The sequence below is a fragment of the Halichoerus grypus genome, chromosome 7 (genome assembly GCF_964656455.1).
Source record: "Halichoerus grypus chromosome 7, mHalGry1.hap1.1, whole genome shotgun sequence".
In the NCBI taxonomy this organism is placed as follows: Eukaryota; Metazoa; Chordata; class Mammalia; order Carnivora; family Phocidae; genus Halichoerus; species Halichoerus grypus.
In genome coordinates this window covers 119,642,079-119,668,239 of record NC_135718.1, presented here as the reverse complement: position 1 = coordinate 119,668,239, position 26,161 = coordinate 119,642,079, and the positions used below count along the sequence as shown (strand labels likewise).

Below are 26,161 nucleotides of genomic sequence, written 5' to 3'. Positions count from 1 at the left end.
TGAGGAGTGTGAACTGGCCTGGGGTGGGGCAGGGACAGCTGGGAGTGTGTGATGTCTACACTGAGATTTGAGGAATGGGTAGGAACTAGCCCAGCCAAGAGAAGGAGCAAGAACTTGCAGGCAGAGGAAGGGCACGTTCCAAGGCCCAGGGGCAAGAGAGAGCTTGATGCTCCGAGTGAGCAGGGAGCAGCCAGATAAAGCTGGAGAGATGAGCTGAGTCTTGTAAGTCACGACATAAATTTTAAGTTCATCCAAAGAAGTAGGAAGATGACATTAAAGGATTTTTAAGCAGGGATTAATAAGATCATACTTGTCGTAAAGCATCACAAATCGTCACTACCGTCCTTTGGGGTAGGACGTATCCTATTTCATGAGGATGAGGAAAGATGAGTGAGGCTTAGTAACTTTCAGAAAGTCACACAGCTGGAATGCAGTGGAGCTTGGGATGAGAATTTGGGTCAGTCTGACTCCAAATCCCCTTCTCTTTCCACTATATAATCCTGTCTATTAAGAGAAAAAAAAGAAAGAAAAGAAAAAAGCTGTAGAAAATCCTCAACCTTCACTTCACCTGATTATTCATAACTTTTTACCAAAATCAAATATAGGGTTGATCTCTGGCATCAACGAATATTTCAGTTTTCCCATGTGTGCGTGTTTTGAGTAAACAGTTTATTAAAATATAATAAACACATACACAAAATGATCCTCCTAGGAGAAAAGCCGAGAATCCTCTCCCCACCACAAGATCCCAGTCCTCAGACATGAGAGGGCTGGCCAGTCGGAGCCCCATGGACTGTGAGTGCACACGGAGCAACCAGGCCCAGGCTGGCCTTCAGGGCTGGAAGGCAAGGGCAAGGCCATGAGTCCAGCCGCACTTCCCAAGCTCATATTCAACAGATCATCAAGTGGTCCTCCAAACAACCCTAGTAATGACAAACTCACTACCTACAGGCACATTGAGATAGTTCTGAGTATTTAAAAAGACTCTTTATGAGAGGCAAAAATTAGCCCAAATCCCAGGTGCTTGTGGCAGAAGTTCCTGTTGTCCAGCTTAGATTTCCTCTCCAAAGCAGGAGAGAACCGTCTAGCAGTGAGGGACCACTGGAGTGTTGTCACTTTTCCGAGTCTAAAGGAGTCAAATGAAGTCAACACCCAGAAAGCAAAAAAAAAAAAAGTGGAGCAAGAATCTCAGTTTCAAGGCACATGGAGATGCCGAGAACTGGGGTCCGCTCACTTCACACGTGTACAGCCATGCTTGCTCCGGTACCGGGTGCCGGGGACTCCGGCCCGTGAGACTGGAAAACGAGGCACCGCGACACAGACTCATCCTGGACCGGCACCCGCCTCTGCCCTCCCTCAGCAGCAGACAGCCCCTCCGCACGTCGCTTGCGAACGCAGAGAGAATGCAGAGCCAACAGTCAACAGTGTGAACTAAGCTCTAATATGGCAAACTTCCAGTTACACCAAACATGTTGAGATACTGTTTAAACAAACATTTAAGGGGTACCTGGGTGGCTCAGTCTGTTAAGTGTCCAACTCTTGATTTGGCTCAGGCCACGAATCTCAGGGTCGTGAGATCAAGCCCCAAGTCGGTCTCCACACTCAGCAGGGAGTCTGCTGGGGGTTCTCTCTCTCTCGCTCTCCCTCTATCCCTCCCCCGATCACGCACTCTCTCTTGCTCTCTCTCAATAAATAAATAAGATTTTTAAAAAATAATAATAAAATAAAAACTCAACACTTTTTTTAAAGATTTTATTTATTTATTTGACAGAGAGAGACACAGCCAGAGAGGGAACGCAAGCAAGGGGCAGAGGCAGAGGGAGAAGCAGGCTTCCCGCGGAGCAGGGAGCCCAATGCAGGGCTCGATCCCAGGACCCTGGGATCATGACCTGAGCCACAGGCAGACGCTTAATGACTGAGCCACCCAGGCGCCCCTAAAAGAAAAACTCAACACTTCAAAAGAAATTAGAAGACTTCAAAATCTCAGGTACCAGAAACAAAACAAGAACACAATACAAAGCAGCCAGTCGGAGCTGAAAGCAAACAGCGCAGGCATTTCTCAGAAGCAGGGGTTATGAGAACTGGGTACACACTGTAGACAACAGGAGGGGAACACACATGCCCTGACCGGGGTGACAACGGGCTGTCCTGACAGACAAACACAGAACAAAAGACACCTACCACATATATCAGAGACAGAAAAAGGAAACTGGACACCTCTCTGGAGCTTTGGGTGGAAAAAGGGCTATCTGTGGGAAAACCAGAACCCCAAACATGTGCCATACTCAAGTGTGGAGCCAGAATTCACACTGTTCCCATGGCTGGGAGCCCCAGGGCTAAAACTTTTATGGAAAAGGGTCTGAACCAGGTGGAAGTTTATGGTACATGGCACAGACAATCTCAACCACCACATCCAGATGCCTCCACAGCTGGGAACCCAACGGCCTCCCCCCAAGAACCTCTCGTTGCAGAGAAGCTCACCACCAGAGGAAATGAACGACCAAGAGAGAAGATTTAAAGCATCCCTACATGTTTAAAGCAATGAAAAAGAAAGAAATGTTAGCAGGACTGAATTTAATGGGCAAGAGACATGAATAAGCTTTTCACCAAAGGAAATCTGTAGTTGGAAATAAACTCATGAAAAGATGTTCAGCATCTTGAGCCATTTACTAAAATGCAAACTAAGACCACGATGAGATATCACGACATCCTCGTTAGTAAGAAAAATGAAAAAGAGGGGCAATATCCAATGCTGGCAAGGATGCAGAGAAACTGGATGTTTCCTATGTTTCTGGTAGGAAGATAAAGTGATAGAACCAACTGCTATTGGCGAATAGTTTGGCAGCTTCTTACAAAACTAAATATATACTTACATGCATGCACACACACACAAACATAAATGAATGCATGTAAAAACTGCTGAAGCACAACTACAATCTTTAATTTAATTAACACTATTCTACACATGTCACTTTCTTGGCTTTGCTATTGTAGGACTGTTATATAAATGTTACCACTGAGGGAAGTGGGTGAAGGGTACCAACACCCTCTGTACTAGTTTTGCAACTTCCAGTGAATCTGTAGTTCTTTCAAAATAAAAAGCTTTCAAAAATCAATATTGGGTATAAAATGCAAGTTGTAAAATATCACAGTATGATATCATTCATGCAAATATATACATATATTTATTATGTTATGTTAATCACCATACATTACATCATTAGTTGTTTTTTTTTTTTAAAGATTTTATTTATTTATTTGAGAGAGAGAGAATGAGAGAGACAGCAAATGAGAGGGGGGAGGGTCAGAGGGAGAAGCAGACTCCCTGCCGAGCAGGGAGCCCAATGCGGGACTCGATCCAGGGACTCCAGGATCATGACCTGAGCCGAAGGCAGTCGCTCAACCAACTGAGCCACCCAGGCGCCCCATCATTAGTTTTTGATGTAGTGTTCCATGATTCATTGTTTGTGTCTAACACCCAGTGCTCCATGCAGAACGTGCCCTCTTTAATACCCATCACCAGGCTAACCCATCCCCCCACCCCACCCCCCACCTAGAACCCTCAGTTTATTTTTCAGAGTCCATCGTCTCTCATGGTTCGTATCCCCCTCCGATTTCCCCCCCTTTATTCTTCCCCTCCTGCTATCATCTTTTTTTTTTTTTAACATATAATGTATTATTTGTTTCAGAGGTACAGGTCTATGATTCAACAGTCTTGCACAATTCACAGTGCTCACCATAGCACATACCCTCCCCAGTGTCTATCACCCAGCCACCCCATCCCTCCCACCCCCCACCACTCCAGCAACCCTCAGTCATATAAATGTATTTTTAAAAAACACACAATTATACTATATGTGCTTTCTGGATAAATACATAAGTAATACAAATATTAAAACATCAATAACAAGGAGACACACTTCAGAGTAGTGATTTACCTCTAGGAATAAGTTCAAAGAATTCCTCAACTTTATCTTTAATATTTTCATTGTTACAAAAGGATTTGAAGTAAGAAATCACTATCTAGATAGTATAAATAAGGGAATGCTTGTTAATTACTCTCTACTACTCTGAATATTTAAAAGATTTCTAAATTAAAACCCAAAACAGAAAATACAAGTAGGGGCTCCTGGGTGGCTCAGTCCATTAAGTGCCTGCCTTCATTCAGCTCAGGTCATGATCTCAAGGTCCTGGGATAGAGCCCTTCGCGCCCCTCGTCGGGCTCCCTGCTCAGTGGGGATGCAGGGAAAGACAAAGCAACCATTAAAAAGAATGAAGGGGATATGTACTCTTAGGGAAATACCCCAAATACAACTATTAAGTGGGGAAAAAAAAAAAAGCTTCTCTGCTTCTCTCTCTCTCTCTGCCCCTCCCCACTGCTCGTTCTCACTCTCAAATAAATAAAATCTTTAAAAAAAGAAAATAAAATCTGATAAAGAAGAACCTGTTTTATTTCCAAAAATTGAAAATTTTTTTATTGAGATATAATTAACATATAACATTATATTAGTCTCAGGTGTACAACCTCATGATTTGATATATGTATATATGGTGAAATGATCACTATACATCGTTAAGCATTTTTTTCTTTTTTCAAAGATTTTATTTATTTGTCAGAGAGAGAGAGTGAGTGAGCACAAGCAGGCAGAGGGGCAGGCAGCAGGGAGGGACAAGCAGACTCCCTGTTGAGCAGGGACCCCGATGTGGGGCTTGATCCCAGGACCCTGGAATCATGACTTGAGCCGAAGGCAGATTCCTACCGACTGAGCCACCAGGCGTCCCAAGCATTTTTTTTCTTATGATGAGAACTTTTAAGATCTACTGCCTTAGCAACTTTCAAATATCCAATACAGTATTGTTAACTATAGCCACCATACTGTAAGTTACATCCCCAGGATTTATTTTTCTTATAAGTGGAAGTTTGTACATTTTGAGCCCCTTCACCCATTTCTCCCACCCCCAACTCGGCAGCCACCAATCTTTTCTCTGTGTCTGTTCTCTGTCTCTCTGAGCTTGGGTGTTTTGTTTGCCTATTTGCTTTTAGATGCCACATATAATAAGTAAGATCACAGAGTATTTGCCTTTCTCTGTCTGACTTATTTCACTTAGCACTGCCCTCAATGTCCATCCATCTTGTCCCAAATGGCAGGATTTCCTTTTTTTGAGAACTTTTTAAAAAAGGACTTAATGAACCAAAAATTGAAACTTAATGTTAAGCTAATACTGTTGAGCATTTACTATTATGTCAAAGTGGTTGCATTAGGAACCTTCCCTGCTCTGAACAAATCTATGGGTACCTATTATTCTCATCTGAACTCACTACCTCCACTTGAAGAGAAGGAAGAGGAAGAAATGAAAGCTCTTAGAGTTGAAATGACTTGCGTGAAACCACACAACTGAATACGTTGCTAAGTGGGGTTGTAACGTGCAGTGCTGTTTCAGCCCAGCACTCCGATCACCTGCATAAAGAATAGCAGCAGAACATATGAAGAACATACAGCATTGACCAGATCTCCATAGGGTGGGATGGAGAGCCGCGTGAGCTGGACCACGCACCCCCCGGGACCTGGCTGAATGATGTGCCCGTGCCCCAGCCACCACAATGGCATATCTCAGGTTACATCTTTTTTTTTTTTTAAAGATTTTATTTATTTATTTGAGAGAGAATGAGAGACAGAGAGCATAAGAGGGAAGAGGATCAGAGGGAGAAGCAGACTCCCCGCCGAGCAGGGAGCCTGATGTGGGACTCGATCCCAGGACTCCAGGACCATGACCCGAGCCGAAGGCAGCCGCTTAACCAACTGAGCCACCCAGGCGCCCTCTCAGGTTACATCTTGACCTGGCTCCCTCATAGGGAAGAACTGAAAGAGGAGGTGACGGGGAAACGTGGTTTCCCCTCCATGTCTTCCCCACAACCATTCCAGGGAGAGAGAGGGGCCGGCATGGCAGCAGAGTGCCCCCAGACAGACCAAACGCCAGCAGGGTCACCCCTACGTGAAAACCACAATGAAATCCTGCAGAGCAGGAGTGATGCTCTCTCATACACCGACCATGACCTTCCGCCCTATAAAGGCAGAAAGCGTGGTAGTAAACTCCGAAATGCGCCCCTTCAAATCGCACTTCAGGAAAGGACTGTCTACCCAGCTGCAGGTGCACGTAGCGGACAGCCTCCTGTTAGCTTCCTAAGGGATGGAAACCCGAACTTTCTGCTGAGGCACCACCAATGGCTGAGCAAGAAGGTGGCTGAGAGGCCTGGCCCTTCTGCCCCGTGCAGAATTCCCCTAGTTGGCATCTGCTGCAGAGCTCGTGTCAGTCTGCAGAGCCTCCCTCGGATTTGCACTGTGGTCCGATGCTCCCCCAGCCCAGGGGCTGCCTCCTCCCCCTTTGCTTTCATAGATGTTACCCAGCCCTTGACAAGGGTCCTCCGGCCAGACTTACACACTGCCTAAGATACTTTTAGAATCTGAAAATAAACTGGTCCTCTAAAAGAACAAGTGCTCATGCCCAATGGAGGTCAAGGGAACAGGGTGCTCAGACAAGGTGGCCTTGGTTCTCTATCCTGAGATGAGGGAGATCATGGACCTCTATGAGGTCTAAAGCCAGAAGGTCTGGTATGACCCTGGGATGAGTAAGACCAGAGGGCTGGGAAGAAGAGAATGCACAGAAGGAACCTACCCAAATGGGAAATGGGTTGGGTTTAAAGTCACATAAACCTGGTTCTCAATCCAGAGTCCACCATGTCCTGCCGGGTGACCATGAACAAGTGTGACCTTCCCTATGCCCCCATTTCCCCCTCTGTAAAACTGCTCTGAGTTGTCCAGAGTATTAAAGATGAGAAGCACAGAGCCTAGCACACAGTAAGTGCCTCCTTCTTTCCTACAATCAGTCCAGGAGGGAGACATGAGAGTAAAGCGAGGACCAACACCACACTGCCCAAGCTCAGGAAAGAAGAACAGTCTAACAGGGAAATAAGATGGCCTTGAAAATATCAAGTGCAATCCACTGAAAAGCAGAACTGCTATTTCCAGTCCACTTGCACTTTGTGTCGAATTTTTCCTAGAAGTGGGAGAGGTCTGAGGTATCCATACTCTTACTCAATCTCCATTTGGCCAGTGGCACCTACCAGTGAGAAAATGGAGCAGGAATTTGGCCGTAGGCTATGGCCAGGGAACAGAGTTCTCTGTTTCAAACTTACTAGCCAACTTCCAGTTTCTAGTCCAGGAGGTAAGGAGCTTGGAAATTGTCACTCCATCCTAACCACAAGTGAAAAGCTGAACAAACCCAAAAAATCGACAATTTAGATCCGTCAGAGAAGTGAAACTGCAGGGCAAACCATTGCACCAAAAACTGTCTTCTCTAACAACCTGCCAGAGAAGAAACCCATGAGCAGAAGCTTCCACGAGAACTAGTACCAGATAGGAAAACTTACCCCATAACTGGCAAATCTCTGGAGGCTCAGTGTGGCCAAGTCTGAGAGTTACAAAGGTCAGGGAGAGCCAGGCATGGTTTTGTGAGTTTTACCTCCAGGAGCTGTACCCGAGCCTCACAGTGAAAATCAGAAAAACCCCTCCTGCTTCTGGAAGAGGAGAAGAAAGGTAACTATATTGAAATACACCAGAGCATTCTGTTCTCTTTCAGAAAGGCCTGTCCTCAGGAGAAACTATATAACCAGAGCCTAATGTGTTGGGTTTCATGGAGCCTCCCTGACCTGGGGGGAGGGAAATACCCAATTCTGGGCCCCTCTATACATTTTGTCTGGCTGAACTAGGGGAAATACTCAGAAGCATTCATGAAATTCACATCCCAGTGGCATAAACTCACTAAAACAGCTAATCATAGGACTAGACAATGCTGCTTCTCCCTGACCCCTCACCCCCACACCACTAAGGGCCTACTTACCCATGAGCCTTCTAGCTGGTACATCAAGTTCAGCTTTCAAAACATTGCAAGGCATACCAAGAGCCAAAAAACACAGACTGAAGACACAGAGCTAGCATCAGAACCAGGCCCAGACACGGCAGGGGCATTGGAATTATCAGACCAGGAATTAAAACAACTATTATTAATACGTGACGGGCTCTGATGAAAAAAATGTAACATGCAAGAACAGATGGGTTATCTAAGCAAAGTGATGGAAATTCTAAGAAAGAACCAAAAGGAAATACTAGAGATCAAAAACACTGTAACAGATATGAAGAATGCCTTTGATGAGCTCATTAGCAGACTGAACACAGCTGAGGAAAGAATCTCTGAGCTTCAGGATATGTTAATAGAAGCCTCCAAAACTGAAAAGCAAAGACAAATAGTGTTAGGAGTTAGTTGGACAGTTGGGTAGTCAGGGTCAGAGTCCCCAACAAGAAAATATGGAGTCAGGACAGCTAAGATAGAACAGCACTAACATCCTGTGTGCAGCTTCGACAGGACCACACTGGCATTCTGTTTTGCAGCCTTTGCAGAAATGACTTCTACAAAACGTCCTAAAATAAAACAATTAGCCACAGAGCATTTGTCACTATCACGAGCAAGGGGCGGTTAAGACAAAAGCCGCCAGATGTCAGCCCAAAAAGACTATCAGCATGTAGACATGAACCTAATAGGTAGAAAAATATGTGATCAAAGCCCTGATTGGCATGACTCAGCATGCCCTGGTTGCTTCAGATCATTCTGCAAAAGAGCTCATAAAAAACCCTAAACTTAGAAACTCCCAACAGCAACCCTCCCGGGTCCCCTCCCTCTTCAAGAGCTTTGTACTCTTGCTCAATAAACTTTGCCTTGCTGCCCACCACTCTTCGTCTGGTTTACCTCTTCATTCTTCAAAGCGGCACGACCAAGAACTGCAGGTGCTAAAGGAATAGAAATCCTGTAACAAAAGGACCGACAAAATAAATAAATAAAACAGAATATCCTGGATAGGGACTGTGGGACAACTGCAGAAGGTGTAACAGATGTGTAATGAGAACACCAGAAGGGGAAGAAAGAGAGAAACAAAAAATATTTGAAGCAATAATGACTGGGAATTTCCCCAAATTCATGTCACACACCAAATTCCAGGTCCAGGAAGCTCATAGAACACCAAGCAGGATACAGGACCACAAAACAAACAAGCAACAAAACACACCTAGGCATATCATATCCAAATGGCAGGAAATCAAAGGTCAAGAAAAGATCCTGAAAGAAGCCAGAGGAAAAAAACACCTAACTTATAAGAAGCCAATATAAAAATTTCATCTAACTTCTCCTCAGAAAAATAAACAAACGAGAGCAGACTGGAATATTTAAAGAGTTGAGAGAAGGAAAAAAAAAACACACCAGCCTAGAATTCTGTACCCCGTGAAATTATCTTTCAAAAGTGGAGGGGCACGTGGGTGGCTCAGTCGGTTAAGCATCTGCCTTTGGCTCAGGTCATGATACCAGGGTCCTGGGATGGAGCCCCACATTGGGCTGCCTGCTCAGCGGAGAGTCTACTTCTCCTTCTGCCCCTCCCCCGATTTGTGCTTTCTCTCTCGCTCTCTCTCAAATAAATAAATAAATAAAATCTTTAAAAAAAAAAAAGTAAAGGAGAAATAATGACTTTTTCTGACAAAAATTAAGGGAATTTTTTGCCAGTGGAACTGCCTTGCAAGAAATGTTAAAAGAAGTTGTTCAGAGAGAAGAAAGATAATACAGGTCAGAAACTCAGATCTACATAAAGAAAGAGCATCAGAGAAGGAAAAAGTGAAGGTAAATAAAAACTTTTATTTTTCGTATTCTTAAATGATATAACAGGTAACACTTTGTTCAAAATAAAATAGAAACAATGTATTTAATTCTGTGTGTGTGTGTGTGTGTATGTGTGTGTGTGTGTGTATGTGTGTATATATATATATATATATATATATATACTTATCTATGCTTATGGATAATGATAGCAATGATACAAGGAACAGAAGGAAGGAATCAAGAATTAGGATTATTTTGTTATTATTTAAGGTAGTTGCACTACCCATGAAGCAGTACAGTGTTATTTCAAGGTAGACTCAGATTAGTTGTAAATATATATTGCAAACTCTAGGGCAACCACTAAAAAAAGTAATTGATAATGCTAAGAAAGGAAAGAAAATAGAATCATATAAAACATTCAATTAAAACCACAAAAAGCAGAAAAAGTGGACAACAACATAGGAAGATAGGAACAAGGACCAAGAGCAAAAAAACAGAAAACAGTAACAAATATGGCAGATATTAATCCAACTATATCAATAATCATTTTAAACATCAATAGTCTATATATGCCAGTTAAGACAGAGATTGTCAAAATGGATCAAAAAGTAAGATCCAATTGTATGCTGTCTATAAGAATCCTACTTTAAATATAAAGGCACAGATAGATTAAAATAAAAGAATGAAGAAAGATATACCATGCTAACACTCAAAAGAAAGCAGAAGTAGCTATATTAATTTCTGACAGACCAGACCTTAGGGCAAGAAAAGGTAGCATGGATAAAGAAGGGCATGACAGGATGATAAAGGGGTCAATTTTTCAAGATGTAACAACTCTTAATCTGTATGTTCCTAACAACAGAGCATCAAAATATGTGGGGTGAGAACTGAGAGAACTGCAAGGAGAAATAGATGAATCCACTATCAAGTTGGTGACTTCAACAATCCTTTATGAGAAATGGACAGAACCAGCAGGCAGAAAATCACTGAGGACATAGCTGAACTCAACACCACCATCAATCAACTGGATATGACTGACAATCTATAGACTGCTTCATGCAACCACAGCAGAATACACGTTCTTCCAAAGCTCACCTGCAACATTCAGCAAGATAGACCACAATCTGGACCATGAAACATACCTTAACAAACTTAAAAGAACAGAAGTCATACAACTCTCAGACCACAGTGGAATTAAAACTAGAAATCAATAACAGATAGTTCTAAAATCCCAAAATACTCAGAGATTAAATGACGCACTTCTAAATAACACAGGGGATCAAAGAAGAAATCTCAAGAGAAATTTAAAAATATTTTAAATTAAATGAAAATGAACTTACGCACATTTGTGGGATGCAGCTAAAGCAGGGCTTAGAGGAAGATTTATAGCATTGAATGCATATATGAGAAAAGGAAAAAGATCAAAAATCAATAATCTAAGTTTCTACCTTACGAAACAAACAAAAAAAAAAAGCAAATTAAATCCAAAGTAGGAGAAAAGAAAGAATAAAATTAGAGTAGAAATCAATGAGACTGGAAATAGAAAATGACATTTGAGCAAAGACATCTCAGACGAGGGTGAGCCTGGTGCGCATGAGGAGCCTGCACCGGGAATGTGGCTTGAGTAAGAGCAAGCAAGGCCAAGAGCAGCATGGGAGGACGCTGCTTTACTAACCAAAAGCAGCAGTAGGGACAGGGAAAGCGCAGGCTGTGTACCAAAAGGTCTCCTTTAGTTTTCTTTCTATGATATACTGAGCCCACATCAGGACCAAAAGCTATGCTTCCAAGTGCCTTTCCTACTCTAACGTGACACAGGTGAATGCTCCCATCCCCACTGTTGGCAGAAGCTTTGGATGCCGCGAGGAGATCTCTGTAGTGAGCTCATCTGACATTCAGGGCACCGAATGTGAGCTGTCCCATGCTGGCCGTTCCTCACTTAGGAGTCTGGGTGGGAGCCACGAGTCAGGCCAGAAAGGACTCTGTCCTCTGAGCAAGGGTCAAGAACTGAGCGGCCATCACCTGGCAGACAGACAGCTTACGTTGTCATCTCTGGGTAAGATGGAAGTTTGCCGTGTGCTAGGGATGACGCTCTTCACTGGTCCACCCAGGCTGAACTGACAAAATGAAGGCCAGGCACCATCGAAGGCAGATGATACGGGATTCGAATGCAGAAACACCAAAAACGGTAGGAGTAACTGCGGTGCATTAAGCCTAGGGAACCACCTTGTCCAGGCTTCCCAGCCTCTCATTTGTCCCAGCGGCAGGGAGAATACCAACGCCACAGGTTCTCCTTACAACAAGGGTTACCAGAACGGCAATAAATTCAAGTACATTTATTAACCTGGAAAGACGTTCATGATTATATAAAGTGAAGAGAAGGTAACACAACCACATTAAATGTACACGTTGATTCTTAGATACATTTGAACTTCATAAATATTAACTACGAAAAAATGTATTTACTAGGCTTTAGGAAATAGCATATACTTAACAAAAAGAGTTAAAGAATGTATACAAAAATTATAACAGCCATCTGGTTAGTGGGATTACAGGTGATTTTTGTTGGTTTCCTATTTATTATCTTTTTTTCCTCTAATAATATGCATTGCTCAAATAACGGAATTATAAGTAAAAACTCCTTCATGTATACAGCACTTCTAGCTCCTTCCCTACTCCCACAAGACAGTGAATTGACACCTGTAACCTCGATAAGCTTGAACAGAGCTGTTTGCAGTCTCCTCTTACAGATGGGAAAGTCCAAAGCTCAAACGAGTTATATCACTTTCCCCAAGTCACACATCATGGTGTGTAGCCCAGACAAGACCTGAGTCTGGGGGTCCTGAAGGTCCCTTCCAAACCACACACTTGCTTTGTGCCATCTTCTTAGCCCACAGACCCCAGGGAAGTGCGGTCTGAGCAGAGCTAGCCCCCCCGCCCTTACCTCGGCCAGCCGGGAGTGCTTGTGGACATTCTCGCCTTTTTGCACGCTGGGAGCCAGCTGCTGCAGGACGCCCCTGCTGCTCGTCAGAGCTCTGGTCAGCCGAGCAAACTTCCCCCAGCCTGGAGCATGCAGAGGAGAGAAAAGACAGTTTCAACCCTGTCCTGAACGTCATGGACATTCACACCACCAGTTACACTGTCGGAAGCACACACACCCATTGTCCTCCTGGGCTCCCGCGAGTCACTCCGCATTCCTCCCAACCCAGACTTGCTGCTCAGAAAAGCATCTAGACACACTCAAATTTGTGTAGCAATTTACTTTTCCCTGCACTTTGACTTTGTCCTAATCATAGCTTTGTGACATATGTAGGGCAGGTTTCAGTACTGTTTTACAAATGGGGAAACTGAGGCACAGGGTGCCTAGACAATTACAAAGAGTCCAGAACTTCCCACTCTGGCCCAAAGCTTTCCTGCCAGATAATACCAGGTAGTCGAGATATTTCTCTGACTTTGTGACTGGGCTCGGGCTGCTCCCAACCCCCACACAGTCTGATCTAGTAGAGACTGAGCTGGTTCCAGGGGTGGCAAGGACAAGCTAGTTAAATGGCCATCCCATGCATTACAATCTCCAAAGCCAGGGGAATAAGAAATGAATCTAACCCCTGGGTAGGTGCGGGGAAAGCATGGGCATATTTTAGTCTGCTCTGGGACGGGGGAAGGACCATTGGTGACAGGTTCCCCAAATAACAAGAATCCCAAAGAGCCCTAGTACTGAACTTGGATTTTTTTAAGGTCTCTTTCAGAGTTAGGCTCTCTTTCAGCTCAAAACAAAGCTGGAATTGAATTCTACAGAGCTTTTCAAGAACAGAAAGTATATTTTCAATCAGGTAAAACAGCTGTGCATGCAAACATCAGCAAGGGCTCTGCAACCCACTCCCACCCAACCCACCCCTCCACTACCATCACTATACCACCACCACAACCCATACTCTGAGACAAATGATAAGAAGGAGGTGGCAGGACAGATGACCCTGCATGGCAGGGAGCTCAGGGTCCTGGTCCCATAAGCTGATCTAGCACAAGGGGTGAAAAGAAAGATCCTTCAACCTATGGGCATTTCCCCAGGCTCAGGCTAGCCTCCCGCTCTCTGCGCTAGCCCTGAAACCTTTCCAAGAATCCGGCTCTCAAAGGAGCTGGCTTTCCACTACCTGAGTGGAAGGCATGGGAAGATGAATGGGTGTTGGACGGGGAAATGGACACACAGTGTAAAATTCTCCATCACACCTCTACCAGGACAGCACATAATGTGCAATCTAGCAGTCGGCTAAAAAGTACTCACTGGATCCTTTCTCCATTCTCAGTAAGGACAACCATATCCCCCTTCCTTGACCATCACAACGGCTGCTGGCTTCAACAGGGGCAAGCCCCCCACCAGGTTGCTTTAGCCCACACAGCCCCGTATCCTCCCTCAGCCAGAAAAGAGGATTCTGGGATGAGATGAAATTCCAGTTGCTCCAAGGATAAGTAAGTCCGGGAATAGGAGAAAAGACAGACCTAGAGGCCCCTCCCCTTGGAAAGCATTGCCAAGTCGTTTTGAGTAGAAGCTACAGAGGATGGCTATCAGGGGTCTTGACCTCAGCGGGGAGGCTGTGAGGCCAGGCTGGTCCTAACCTGCAGAGTCACAGATTCTCTGAGAGGAGCTGGTGCATACCCCAACGTACAAAAGAGAATAAAGGACACCGGGGACCAAGATGGACAGTCAGTGTGGACACTGCCTAAGCATCCTCAGGTCCTGCTCCCCTGATCTTTTCCCTGTCAGTGTAGAAATAATCAAAACTCTAGGTGGCTTCTTCAAGGAGCAGCCACTAAATCATCCCCTTTCCGTCATCCTAAGGGCAGATAGCTAAAATGTTAGTATGGAGGGGCCGAGGGGACCTGTGGCTTCTATCCACTGCCCAGATTCTTTCCTAAGAGTACCTTGCAAATATCGCACAGGAAGACATATGGAGAAGGGTCTGCAGTTGCAACAGCTTGCCAGAGTCCTCATCCCTGCACATTCTCAATCTTTGGCCTTTAAAAATCTCCTCTGGAGTGTTACATTCCTTTTGTGATCTGAATCTGGCTCAAGTTTACTATGTAGAAGTAAATACATGGGTCTTTAAAAATGAATTCACTCCTTTAGTGTGAGATTATTTGGTGGGGTAAGAGACAAAACAAGAGGGATGACTCATCCTCATCCTTTAGGGAACAATGTAGAGAGAAAACTCTGAGCCTTACCATCTAATTCTTCTCTACCCATGCGCCAAAGCCTCCTAGCTCAAAGGGGAGAATAGGACAGAGAAAAACATCCTGCAGCCATTACCAATTATCCATAATAACAGAAAAGAAAGTGAAATAAGTCAATCAGAGAAAGACAATTACCGTATGATCTCACTCATATGTGGAATTTAAGAAACAAAACAGAGGATCACAGGGGAAGAGAGGAAAAAATAAAACAAGACAAAATCAGAGAGGGACACAAACCATAAGAGACTCTTAATCATAGGAAACAAACTGAGGGTTGCTGGAGGGGCGGGGGTGGGGGGATAGGGTAACTGGGAGATGGACATTAAGGAGGGCGCGTGATGTAATGAGCACTGGGTGTTATATAAGACTGCTGCTGAATCACTGACCTCTACCTCTGAAACTAGTAATACATTATATGTTAATTAATTGAATTTATATTTTTTAAAAAAGTAAGAAACACACACACACACACACACACACACACACACCACCACCACCACCCCCCCCCCCACCAGAGCTGCTACCAAACAGCAAATCTAGCTTGACTTACATTTCCCGGCCCACACCATCTGTGGACACCTTTTGTCAGAGAGCAAGGGAAGCAGTCAAAAGATGGACAGAAAAGAGAAGACGAGGAGGTCAGGGGCCTGGATCATTCATAACAAGGAGCTTGAGAACTGACAGACCAAATGAAAAAGGGGCCTCAGGGCAGCCCAATCACCTGCCGAAGGGGAGTTACTTTGTGTCTGATGCTGAAACAGTCCACAGCTGACTATCCCATGTGTTTACCACTTTGTGGGTTGTCTGTGGGAAAATGTGCGGCACCAGCTGGCTTCTCCTGTCACTACTGGATGCACTTAGCCCAGGCCCAAGCCCCGGAGTGAGGTACTGCGTGATCAAGGAACACAATGTCATTTTAAAGACAATTTGAGCACAACTGACTAAAACAAAGGACGAATCTGATGGTGGGAAACATCTCGTGCTGCTATGCCAAAGAGCAATTATCCGGGCATTTCTGGGGTTTTGCTTAATCCACCCTCCCCTTCCCACTCAAAAGTGAATTCTAAACAAGCCTGGGTCACCAAGGCTCTTAAGACTCCTACTGCTGACTGAGGTACGGTACTGAAAACCCAGCTGGAACCTGCCAGAAGCTCCCAATGTGAGAGCACATCCAAAAAGAAATGTCAAGTCAGGAAAACAATCCAGCCACATGGCAACGTATCTTCCTACATCGGACCCTTGTTTATAGACTTACAACTAGCAAGGCCTGGACTACTATCATGCTCTTCCATCACAAACGGACTAATATAAAATTTGACCTTGTCCTGAGAGGGAGACAAACCGTAAGAGACTCTTAATCTCAGGAAACAAACTGAGGGTTGCTGGAGTGGAGGGGGGTGGGAGGGATGGGGTGGCTGGGTGACGGACGCTGGGGAGGGTATGTGCTATGGGGAGTGCTGTGAATTGTGTAAGACTGATGAATCACAGACCTGTACCCCTGAAACAAATAATACATTATATGTTAATAAAAAAATAAAAAATAAATTTGACTTTGTCCTAAATAGAGTACCAACTCAAAGGAGGCCAGGGGCATAGTGACATAACAAGATGGAGGGTCCAAACATACCTGTTGTGGCATTGGAAATGGACAGGCTTATGACGTCATGTCATGGAGAAGGCATTAAGGGTGATCACTAGCAGCATTCCTACAGGGAGCACTGAAGTGTGCATGTGTGCATGTGAGTGTGCGTGTGTGTGTGTGCGTGTGTGTGTGTACACACCAAAACTCTCATCAGCAAGGAAATGCATCACCGAGTCAGGTTAATTGAAGTAGAGCATTTTCTTTCCTGGAAAATAAGCCGAGGCAAATCTCACAGCATCACTTTGATTGATCTCTTTTGCATTTCATGAGAGCCAAATGCAGAGAGCTAGGTGGCGTGTGAGGAGCGCTCTCTGTTGAGTATGCCTTTCCTACTAAACAATACTTGCATGTCACCCAAAAATGTTCCAGCAGTGGCGAGAGGCAAACAGTCTGACTCTACCAACATTCTGACTCTTTACATTTTGAACACAAAACTTACAAATGTCAAAATATGTGACTGCCTTTAATATTTTATGAGTTTATTCAGTTAAAAACGCAAATGGCCTTTCTAGAGGGTAGCAGGATGACACTTAATCATGAGTGAGTTTATCACCGTGGAATCACTATTTGCCCTGAGAAATCCTCAAGTCAGAAACCAGAAATCAGGGAATCACGAACCTGCAGGAAAAAGAGGAGACTGCAGGAGTCTGAGGCGCTAGTTGAGAAACTTTACATCTGCTGCTGTCTTGAAACCAAAAGGCGGGCTGTAATTGATTTACTGGGTTATCAGATAGTTAAAAAAAAAAAAAATACGATGCACTGGTATACACAGCGTTGTGCTCTGAACTTTATAAATGCGAGCCTCCAAATGTGCTAGAGGACACAGCCCAGGAGAGCATCCACAGAATGCTTTTTATTTCCTCCTATAAGGCACATGTAACAATCACAATTTTGTCACATCAAGAATTATACTCCCCAATTTGACTTCTCCCTGGACTCCACTCACATCTCTCTGCTGCATCTCAGGAAATGGCAAGGAGCAGAGTTCTCAGAGAGAGAGATGGAAAATCAACCACAGAGCCAAGAAGCACTGCAACTAAGAAGAGCTATGGCCTCTTGGTTACCTTGCATGCACACTACGGAAGAGGGTGCGTGACACCCCCGAACCCCAAACCTCTGGGGATAACATGCCATCTTTTGTGCATCTGATTAGCTTGACCTCTTCAAGAGGACTGTTGTTCTAGAAATCCTGAGCCCTCTCCTTCCTTGGCCCCCAGTGTTATTCAAAGAATACATGCACATGATATAGCTGAAGTGAGCACCATAATCCGTGGTCACAAGCTGATTAAATGACCCATATGGAAATGTTACTTAAGACCCTGGCCTCATTAATACCGCGTTTCCAACAAATTCACAAGCCACAGACTTAATCAACCACAGAGGTAGAGGTGTGTTAAAATCTACTTTAACAATCTCGAAATGCAAGAACTCAGTCAAATCCAACAAAGTTTACATACAAATAAGATGCATGTGGCCAGGGACTGCCTCATTTGGGTGACTGATATCTGTCATGGGGACACTGGAAAAGATTCTGCTGATACCAGAGGGGCCAACTCCCTTCTTCTAGTCTAATCGTTACTGGAAAGGGTTACTCTAAAAAGGTATAAAATGGATTCAAATGCTTTCCTAAATAAAGCTTTTTTTCCCTCCCCTTCTCCCCCTTAATACATTCCAGAATGATACAATGCTTTACCCAACACAAATTAAAGTTTAAATCTTGATCTTTGTGCAGAGATTGCCTTGGCAACCTCAAATTCTCTGGAATGGGAGTCACACCACAGGATAAAGAAAACCGCATAAATGTATTAGTACAAATCAGAATTACAAACCTTTACATGAATCATCCTCAATCGGCTGTTTGAAAGCTGTTATATCACTGAAAGTGCAAAGAAATAAAACCACTTTATCCTGTTCATTTCGAATTGGAGCAATTTTCACAAAGAACCACACAGGTGTCCCTGCAAGAAATATCAAAAGGTTGGTCAGTAATTTGCATTCTCATGTGAGGGGTGCTGGAATAAAAACTTGGGAATGAACAGGTACAAATATTAATTCATTTTTAAATGGTTTCATTCCTTTAGGTGCTGGGATATCATACCATGACTTCCTCTTCTTGCTGGGATAAAAAACTTTCACAGTGACTATTTGTCAGGGATTTTCTTCGGTTCAAATATTTTGTAAGTGTATATCTCTTAACCCTTGCAAAATGATTTGAAAATGGGTTGAAAATCCCTCCTGATCTTATGGAAGTTACTAAGGTACAGAAACCTAAATACTCACCTTAGTGACCATGCAGTAGACAAGTAAAGAGTAGGGACCAGGATGGGCATTGCCAACCATGGCCAGCAGACCACTGCACACTCAAAATTTCCATTGCTAAAGGGCCCCAGTGTTAAAATCCAGTTTGAGCATCCATCAATTTGACTCACATGCTCAATCAACCATGGGCCAAAAGCTATATTTCTAAGTCTCTCTCCCCAAATTAAAAACCCAAAAGGTCCAAAGCAATGGGGCAGACGACAACGTGCTGAAAAAGGAAGAGACCCATCACAATCATTCTCCCAGCAAAGCCTCCCTCAAAAAGGAAGGTTTCCAGGGGGCTTTGGGCTGTGTTTACATTAGTGCTTTAGGAAGCTCAACCACTGTGTTTCAACTTCCAATCCTTATTCCTGAGCGAAAACAGGGAATAAATGAGCTCTTCCAAAGCACTGCTCTAATTCACACAACGAGAAGGTGGGCATGACTCATCTGACTAACTTTTCTGAGAGGGCACCCACTCAGGTATCTATGGCTAAGTATTTATACAAAGTCAGTGTCTGGCTTCCAAAAAAGAATGAGGGAAAACAAGTGTTTTCTACCTATAGAAGACATCCTAACAAGCCACACCAATCAACTCTGTGATGCAAAATTAAATGAGACACAAAGAAATGGTAAGTTCTTCTCCATCTAGTTCTTACATCCCAGGTCCTTAAACAGCACCTGGGATATAAGGACTTAACTATTTGCTGAATTTTGCAGAACTGGGATAATACTTTACATGCTATTTTATTTTATTTTATTTTTAAAGATTTTATTTATTTATTTGACAGTGAGAGAGAGAGATAGAAATAGCGCACAAGCAGGGGGAGTGGGAGAGGGAGAAGCAGGCTTCCCACCGAGCAGCGAGCCTAATGCGGGGCTCGATCCCAGGACTCCGGGACCATGACCTGAGCTGAAGGCAGACGCTTAACTGACTGAGCCACCCAGGCGCCCCTTACATGCTGTTTTATAACCATTTTCAAGTTAAAATACAGTAAGTAGTTCTCCATGTTAAGAATTAGAGAAGCTTCCTGGGGCACCTGGGTGGCTCAGTCGGTTAAGCGTCTGCCTTCGGCTCAGGTCATGATCCCAGAGCCCTGGGATCGAGCCCCGAGTCAGGATCCCTGCTCAGCAGGGAGCCTGCTTCTCCCTCTCTCTCTGCCACTCCCCCTGTTTGTGCACGCTCTCTCTCTCTTTCTCTGTGCCAAATAAATAAATAAAATCTTAAAAAAAAAAAAAAGAATTAGAGAAGCCACCTATACACCAGGTAATGTGTTCAGCATTTTACATGTATTATTTTATCTCAAGATAGCAAGCAAACAACTCACTGAATCTTGGGAGATGTAAATAAATCCCCAAGGGGTACCTCTAGGTCTCTCTGCAGGGAATCACAGCAAACTCCATACTATACTACAACATGGACAGACAGACATCTCTGATTGACCTGAGGATTAACCAATCCAACTTAACAATAACCAGCTTACATATCTGGCTATACCACTCATTCATATAGAAGCATAAATAACCATAAAATATACAGTCAAGCAGGCAGCAAATAGATCAGACGGGAATATATTCTGCTTAAATCTTCATTATCTATACATTCATCCGTAGCTAACTTTAATCCTCTGCCGATTTTCCTGTTCCATAATTTTCAGCTGCCAGTTTCTGGGTGCTCTTAGAAGACAAACAGGTTATAATGTCACCTGAAGAAAAACATGTTTTGAAAGAAAAATCCACCATACAAAAATCACACATAGCATTCTAAAATCAAGCAGAATATGGCCTTTGAATCACCTACTGTTTTTGAAAGGTCTGTGTTACTACCCCTCCCAGGTCCCTGCTCAGAACCTGTGGGATTTTAAACCATTTTCAATTAAGCAACAGAAAACTCAAAATAAAGCGTCACACCAATTGAGCCTACGTACCCACAGTCTTCCCTTATATCCTAGCTGGTGAGACAAAAAGCAAACAAATCAAAAAAACATTTTCTTTCTGCTCTTAAAAAAAAAAAAATTACTTAAGCAATTTTTTTTCAGATGGTAAACCAGAAAACACTGCTAATTTATCAAACCAGTAAGGAATGAGAGGAGAGGCCCCCCACTCATGAGGTCTAATCCCAAGAGCCCCTGGAACCGTAACCTTCCCAGCTGCCACCTACGGGCCATCCACTGCACTCTATCAGCTGGGCCCCATGCCTGTGAAATTTTTGAGTTGGGACTGTGTCATCTAATCTTGATATTCCATTTATGACTCCTGGGATTGATGATGTACCCCACACCTCCCAGATCGCGAGAGCCTACTGGTGGGAGGCCTTTTTCATTTTACTACAGTTCAAGCTCATCTTGAATTCAGCCCCCCCCCCATTTCTACAGGTCAATCTGTTTAAAGCTGTGTGCTTCTCTCCACCAAACTGAGCCCAGTGCTTCCTCTAGAAACGTTCCCTGATTAAACACATGCTATTCCAATAATTTCTTTTCAGGAAATACATATGAATCTTATACCAAAAATTCATATAGTCAGGATGCATGGCCTTAGAGCATGTCTCCAGCTCATCAGTTGGGCTTATTGAGGGAGGGAACCTCATACTCCCTGATCTGGTGTTTCCGGGTGGAGAAACAGATCTCAAAGGAACTCTCGGGTCTTTTCCCTGGGTTGGTAATTCAGGGGTTAAGAATTGGACACGTGTAGCTCAACCACTTCTCTTCATCTGCTTTCTTAGAGATGAATCCGCACACCCACACCATTCTATCGGTGTTAGGGGAGAAGACAAAAGGGCAGGGGACTGACCGATAGGAGGAGAAGCCTGCGGTTCTCCAGGGCTACCTGTGCTGGGTGGGGAAGTCTGTCTGATTCTAGGATTCACTTTTAGAAACTTACTTGCACTTTTAGAAAGTTACTTGACCACATACATAAAGTACATTCTCTAGGATCAGTTTTGCTGGTCAAGAAGGGGAAATTTTAACCTCCATTTGCCTGAAGACTGAATCTCTCTCAATTGCTTCTGATCACAGGCAAGGAAAGAAAGTGCTAAGTGATGTTTCCCTTCCAACCTTAACAGTGGCGGGCTCTTGCCTTAAATAGACCACAATTCACTCTGGGGCAAGAGATCTGAGGTTTCTCTGTCTCATCACCCTGCAGCCCTGTGTAGTGCAATGTTATACATAGGGTCACATGAGGCGATTACATCGCTCAACTCCAGAAGGCGCCATCCTGGAATTGGGAAACTCAACGCCCTTGGTGGGGCAGCTACTCTAGGGATACCTGCTGAGTTCCAAAGAAATAAATCCTACTTCCAGTGTCTTCAGAGTCACTCAGACCTCTCTCCCAAATTAGCATTCCTTACACACTCTAGGAAAGCAAGCAGAATGGGCTTAAATTTTCATTTCTGCAATTCTTTCAAAGGAGAACATGAATCCCACCTAGGTGGCACAGACTAGTAATTTCAACCTTTTACTCTTCAGAGCAAAGCAATTTTAACTAGTGAAACATTACTCAAAGTCTCAATATATGAAACAGGTGCTTCAAGTGAACGCAGGCTGCCCAGCGCCTGGAGCCCCACTCACTCAGCTTCTCTTCCACCCCTCTCGATGCCCCCAAGGATAGTCAGGAGCCCTTTGGCTCCATTCAGATATAGACCTGCCCAGAGGCAGAGGCCGGGGCAGGTGGCCTCCAGGGATCTCCCCGAGAGAGCCCAGATTCTGGACTACAATTCATTCCAACAAGATAACAAGAGAGGCATTGTAAGCACAAATATTCACACAGACACAAAATCAGGAAGACGGGGTTAAAATTCTGCCTCTGCACCCAAGTGCCTACAGTGGGCAAATCGAGAAAAGCAAGTATTTGATGTCCTGTTTCTGCAAAAAGGACAAAGGGTGAATGATAAATAAAGGAAGATCAATGCACAAATCCAGGAAAAACATAGCAAAGGCTTATGGCAAAGGCAGGTGCTGCTGGGAGAGCTGGTCTTTCCTGGCTGAGGGTGCCAGCGGAGGGGCAGCTCCGGGTCAGGCCCCTCCTCCTGCTCACTCTGTGATCTGTGATTCTCATCCCTTACTAGCTGCCTCGGGTCACGTAGTAATGAACCTGACAACTTGACATGGCCATCGGGTTTCTCAACCCCAGCAGTCAGATAACAAAAAAGCAAGGCTCGGGTATACAAGAGATTTTTTTGGCCTCCGTTAGGCTTCTTCCTACCCTGGTACTCTCCGTACCCAGGCAGCCAGGTATCCAAGCCATATTCAACAGCAATGGAATTGACCTCCAATCACTGGCTCATGGGAATGGCTGCAACGTGTTGGGCCGTTCAGATGACAGGTCCAGAAACTAGACTAGGGAATAGCGGCCTCCCCTAGGAAACAGACCGGTTGGTCTCAGGGCACCTTCACTAAGACAAATGACAAGTCCAGAGAGTCTGAGAGAACAACAGTGAGAAGCAGTGGCCATTGGCCATTAGAACATCTGACTGGGAACCCCAAGTCCCGGGTGTGAGCCCTATCTCTTAGCTTACCATAAGCCTTGGCCATGTCACCTCCATCTCTTAGAATCAGCTTCCTCATTTGCAAAATGGGGATAATAAACCTACTTTAGATTCAGTAAAAATATATAGATGTCTGATACATTCCTCCCTTCCTTTTAAATTCCTCCCCTGTAAGATTGAAATGTTCGATCTTACCTCATAGGGGTGTTTGGATGACTTAAAAGAGAATGTATGTCAAGGTGTTTAATGAAACTCCAGAGCTGCTTCTACCTGTTCTGAGGAAGAGCACCAGTCTCAGACATGGGGGGAAGCTAGAAAAATCAATGCTTAAGCTTCAACTTAATTAAAATGTGATGGAAGACCAAAACAAAACACAAAACCCAAATAAATGGAGAGAGCTACGTTGTTTGTAGATGAGAAGATTCAATTTTGTAACATGTCAAACCTCCCCATTTAATATATAAATTTAATGCAATTTAAATCAGAATCTCAATTGTTCTTTTTTGTTTGTTTTTCTCAGTTTGATGAATTGAAATTCAATTCAAGTAGAAAAATACAGGTAGAAGAACAGCCAAGAAATCTTTGAAATTTTTTGAAAGAAAAATAATAACAAGGACTATCTCCCACAGTTGACCCTTGAACAAAACACCTTTGAGTGGCGCATGTCCACTTACACACGGATATTTTTTTTCTTTTTAGAAAGAGAATTTTATTTGGAATGAAAATACAGAGCCTGTCCCTCCCACTTCCTCCAGGGAACATGGATTTTTTTCAATAAATACAGTACTGTAAATGTATTTTCTCTTCCTTATGATTTTCCTTGTAACATTTTCTTTCCTCTAGCTTTCTTTAAGAATAAGGTGTATAATACATATAACATCCAAAATATGTACTAACTATTTATGTTATTGGTAAGGTTTCCAGTCAACGGTAGGCTATGAGTCGTTACGTTTTGGGGGAGTCAAAAGTTATACCTAGACTTTCAACTGCAAGGGTGGGGGGCTGACACCTTAACCTTGCCTTGTTCAAAGGTCGGCTGTCCAATAACTAAGAGCCATTGGCACTGGCCCTAAAACAAGCAACAATGAAAACAACAATATCATTTATTAAGTGCTTACAGTGGGGTCCAGTCCTGACACATTATGGCCAACTTCTTACAGCAACTCTGCAAGATGGAATTGCGACTGCATTATCCCCCATTTTAAATATGGGAAACCCCAGTAGGAGAGCATTTTAACCGAACTCACATAGCTAATAAGTTACAAAAGACTCCTGGAAAAGGACAGGAGAGAAACAAGCTCATGAATGTGTGAGAATCTAGCATCTAAAAAAAGGACATTTCAAATTAGAAGGGGAGAGCTAGATTCTTTCATACATTGTACTGAGACAACTAAATAAGCAATGTGGAAAATAAATTCCAAATTGTTTAATGTTTTATTTATTTTTTATTTATTTATTTATTTTTAAGATTTTATTTATTTGACAGAGAGAGACACAGCAAGACAGGGAACACAAGCAGGGGGAGTGGGAGAGGGAGAAACAGGCTTCCCGCCGAGCAGGGAGCCCGATGTGGGACTCCATCCCTCCATCCCAGGATCCCAGGATCATGACCTGGGCCGAATGCAGACGCTTAACCCACTAAGCCACCCAGGCACCCCTGGTTTAATGTTTTAAATATCCTAACACAGCTCTAAATGTACCAGAAGGAAAAAAATGGAAGAATATTTTCATTATCTAGGTAAAGAGACGAGCTTCCCAAACATTATATAAAACTCAGAACTATAAAGAAGAACGCTGCCATGATTTTTTTTGGCTTTTTTTTTTCTTTTAAGATTTTATTTATTTAACAGAGAGAGACACAGCGAGAGAGGGAACACAAGCAGGGGGAGTGGGAGAGGGAGAAGCAGGCTCCCCACGGAGCAGGGAGCCTGATGCGGGGCTCGATCCCAGGACCCGGGGATCATGACCTGAGCCGAAGGCAGACGCTTAACAACTGGCCACCCAGACGCCCCTGACTTTATAAATGGTATTTAAAAAGTCTAATTAAAAAGAAAGACGTTTTAAATAAAAATATTTTTCAACATAGAATCAATATCCCTTACATATAAATAGCTCCTAGCACTGAATAAGTAAAAGACAATCCTTTAGGAAAATGGGCAAAATATGTTGGTTTTCCTATGAGATTCGTCTCCACAACTAGACTGTAACCTCCTCAAAGGCAGAGTCAGTTTCTTATATCTGGATCTCTTTGGCTCAAACTCATAGGCCTACGGTAGGTAATTAGTAAGTATCTGGCTGGCAGCTTTTCCTTGCTGGCTTGGCACAACTGCAGAAGAAGCCTTTTCCTGAGCTTCTCTGATGTAGAAGCTGATCCAGAGGTCCCAAACAGGAGGCTGCCCGCCATGCCACAAATCGTGGAGTCAGTCACATGCCGTGGAGTGTTACCCAGAGAGCGTCCTGCTTTCACTCAGAGCTGATACTTCATGATTTTCTTGTTTGAAAAATGGAAAAACTAACTGACTAGCACAAGAATGACCACCTAAATATTTACTGAATGAGTCCAATAATGATGACTGTTACTGATGTATGAAAATTATCTAACCTACTGAGAATGAGTTAAGAAATGATAGGAAACACACAGCACTACTAAAATGCCCAGGTTTATTCATCAGACTGGCCGATAGAAAGAAACCTTTCAAATCATCCCTCCTTCAAGATACATAATAGTATACCACACATTCATTCCAAAGCACACCAGGAAGCCTTCTGCTAATTACTCCCAACTCCCCAAAACTGGGACAAACATTAATTCT

General features: G+C 43.6%; 1 protein-coding gene across 4 annotated transcripts in view; it reads right to left on the bottom strand.

The window, feature by feature from the left end:
• Positions 1 to 26,161, bottom strand: part of KCNH1 (potassium voltage-gated channel subfamily H member 1) — a 366,381-nt gene that overhangs the window by 302,503 nt on the left and 37,717 nt on the right. For 3 of the 4 annotated variants that reach the window (XM_036095708.2, XM_036095709.2, XM_078078153.1), the window contains exons 4-5: positions 18,397 to 18,525; positions 12,641 to 12,759 (exon numbers count right to left, since the gene is read on the bottom strand). In XM_036095708.2, the coding sequence (XP_035951601.1) occupies positions 12,641 to 12,759; positions 18,397 to 18,525 (248 nt within the window). The remainder of the gene's footprint in view (positions 1 to 12,640; positions 12,760 to 18,396; positions 18,526 to 26,161) is intronic. The other variant, XM_036095712.2, reaches the window with a different exon arrangement.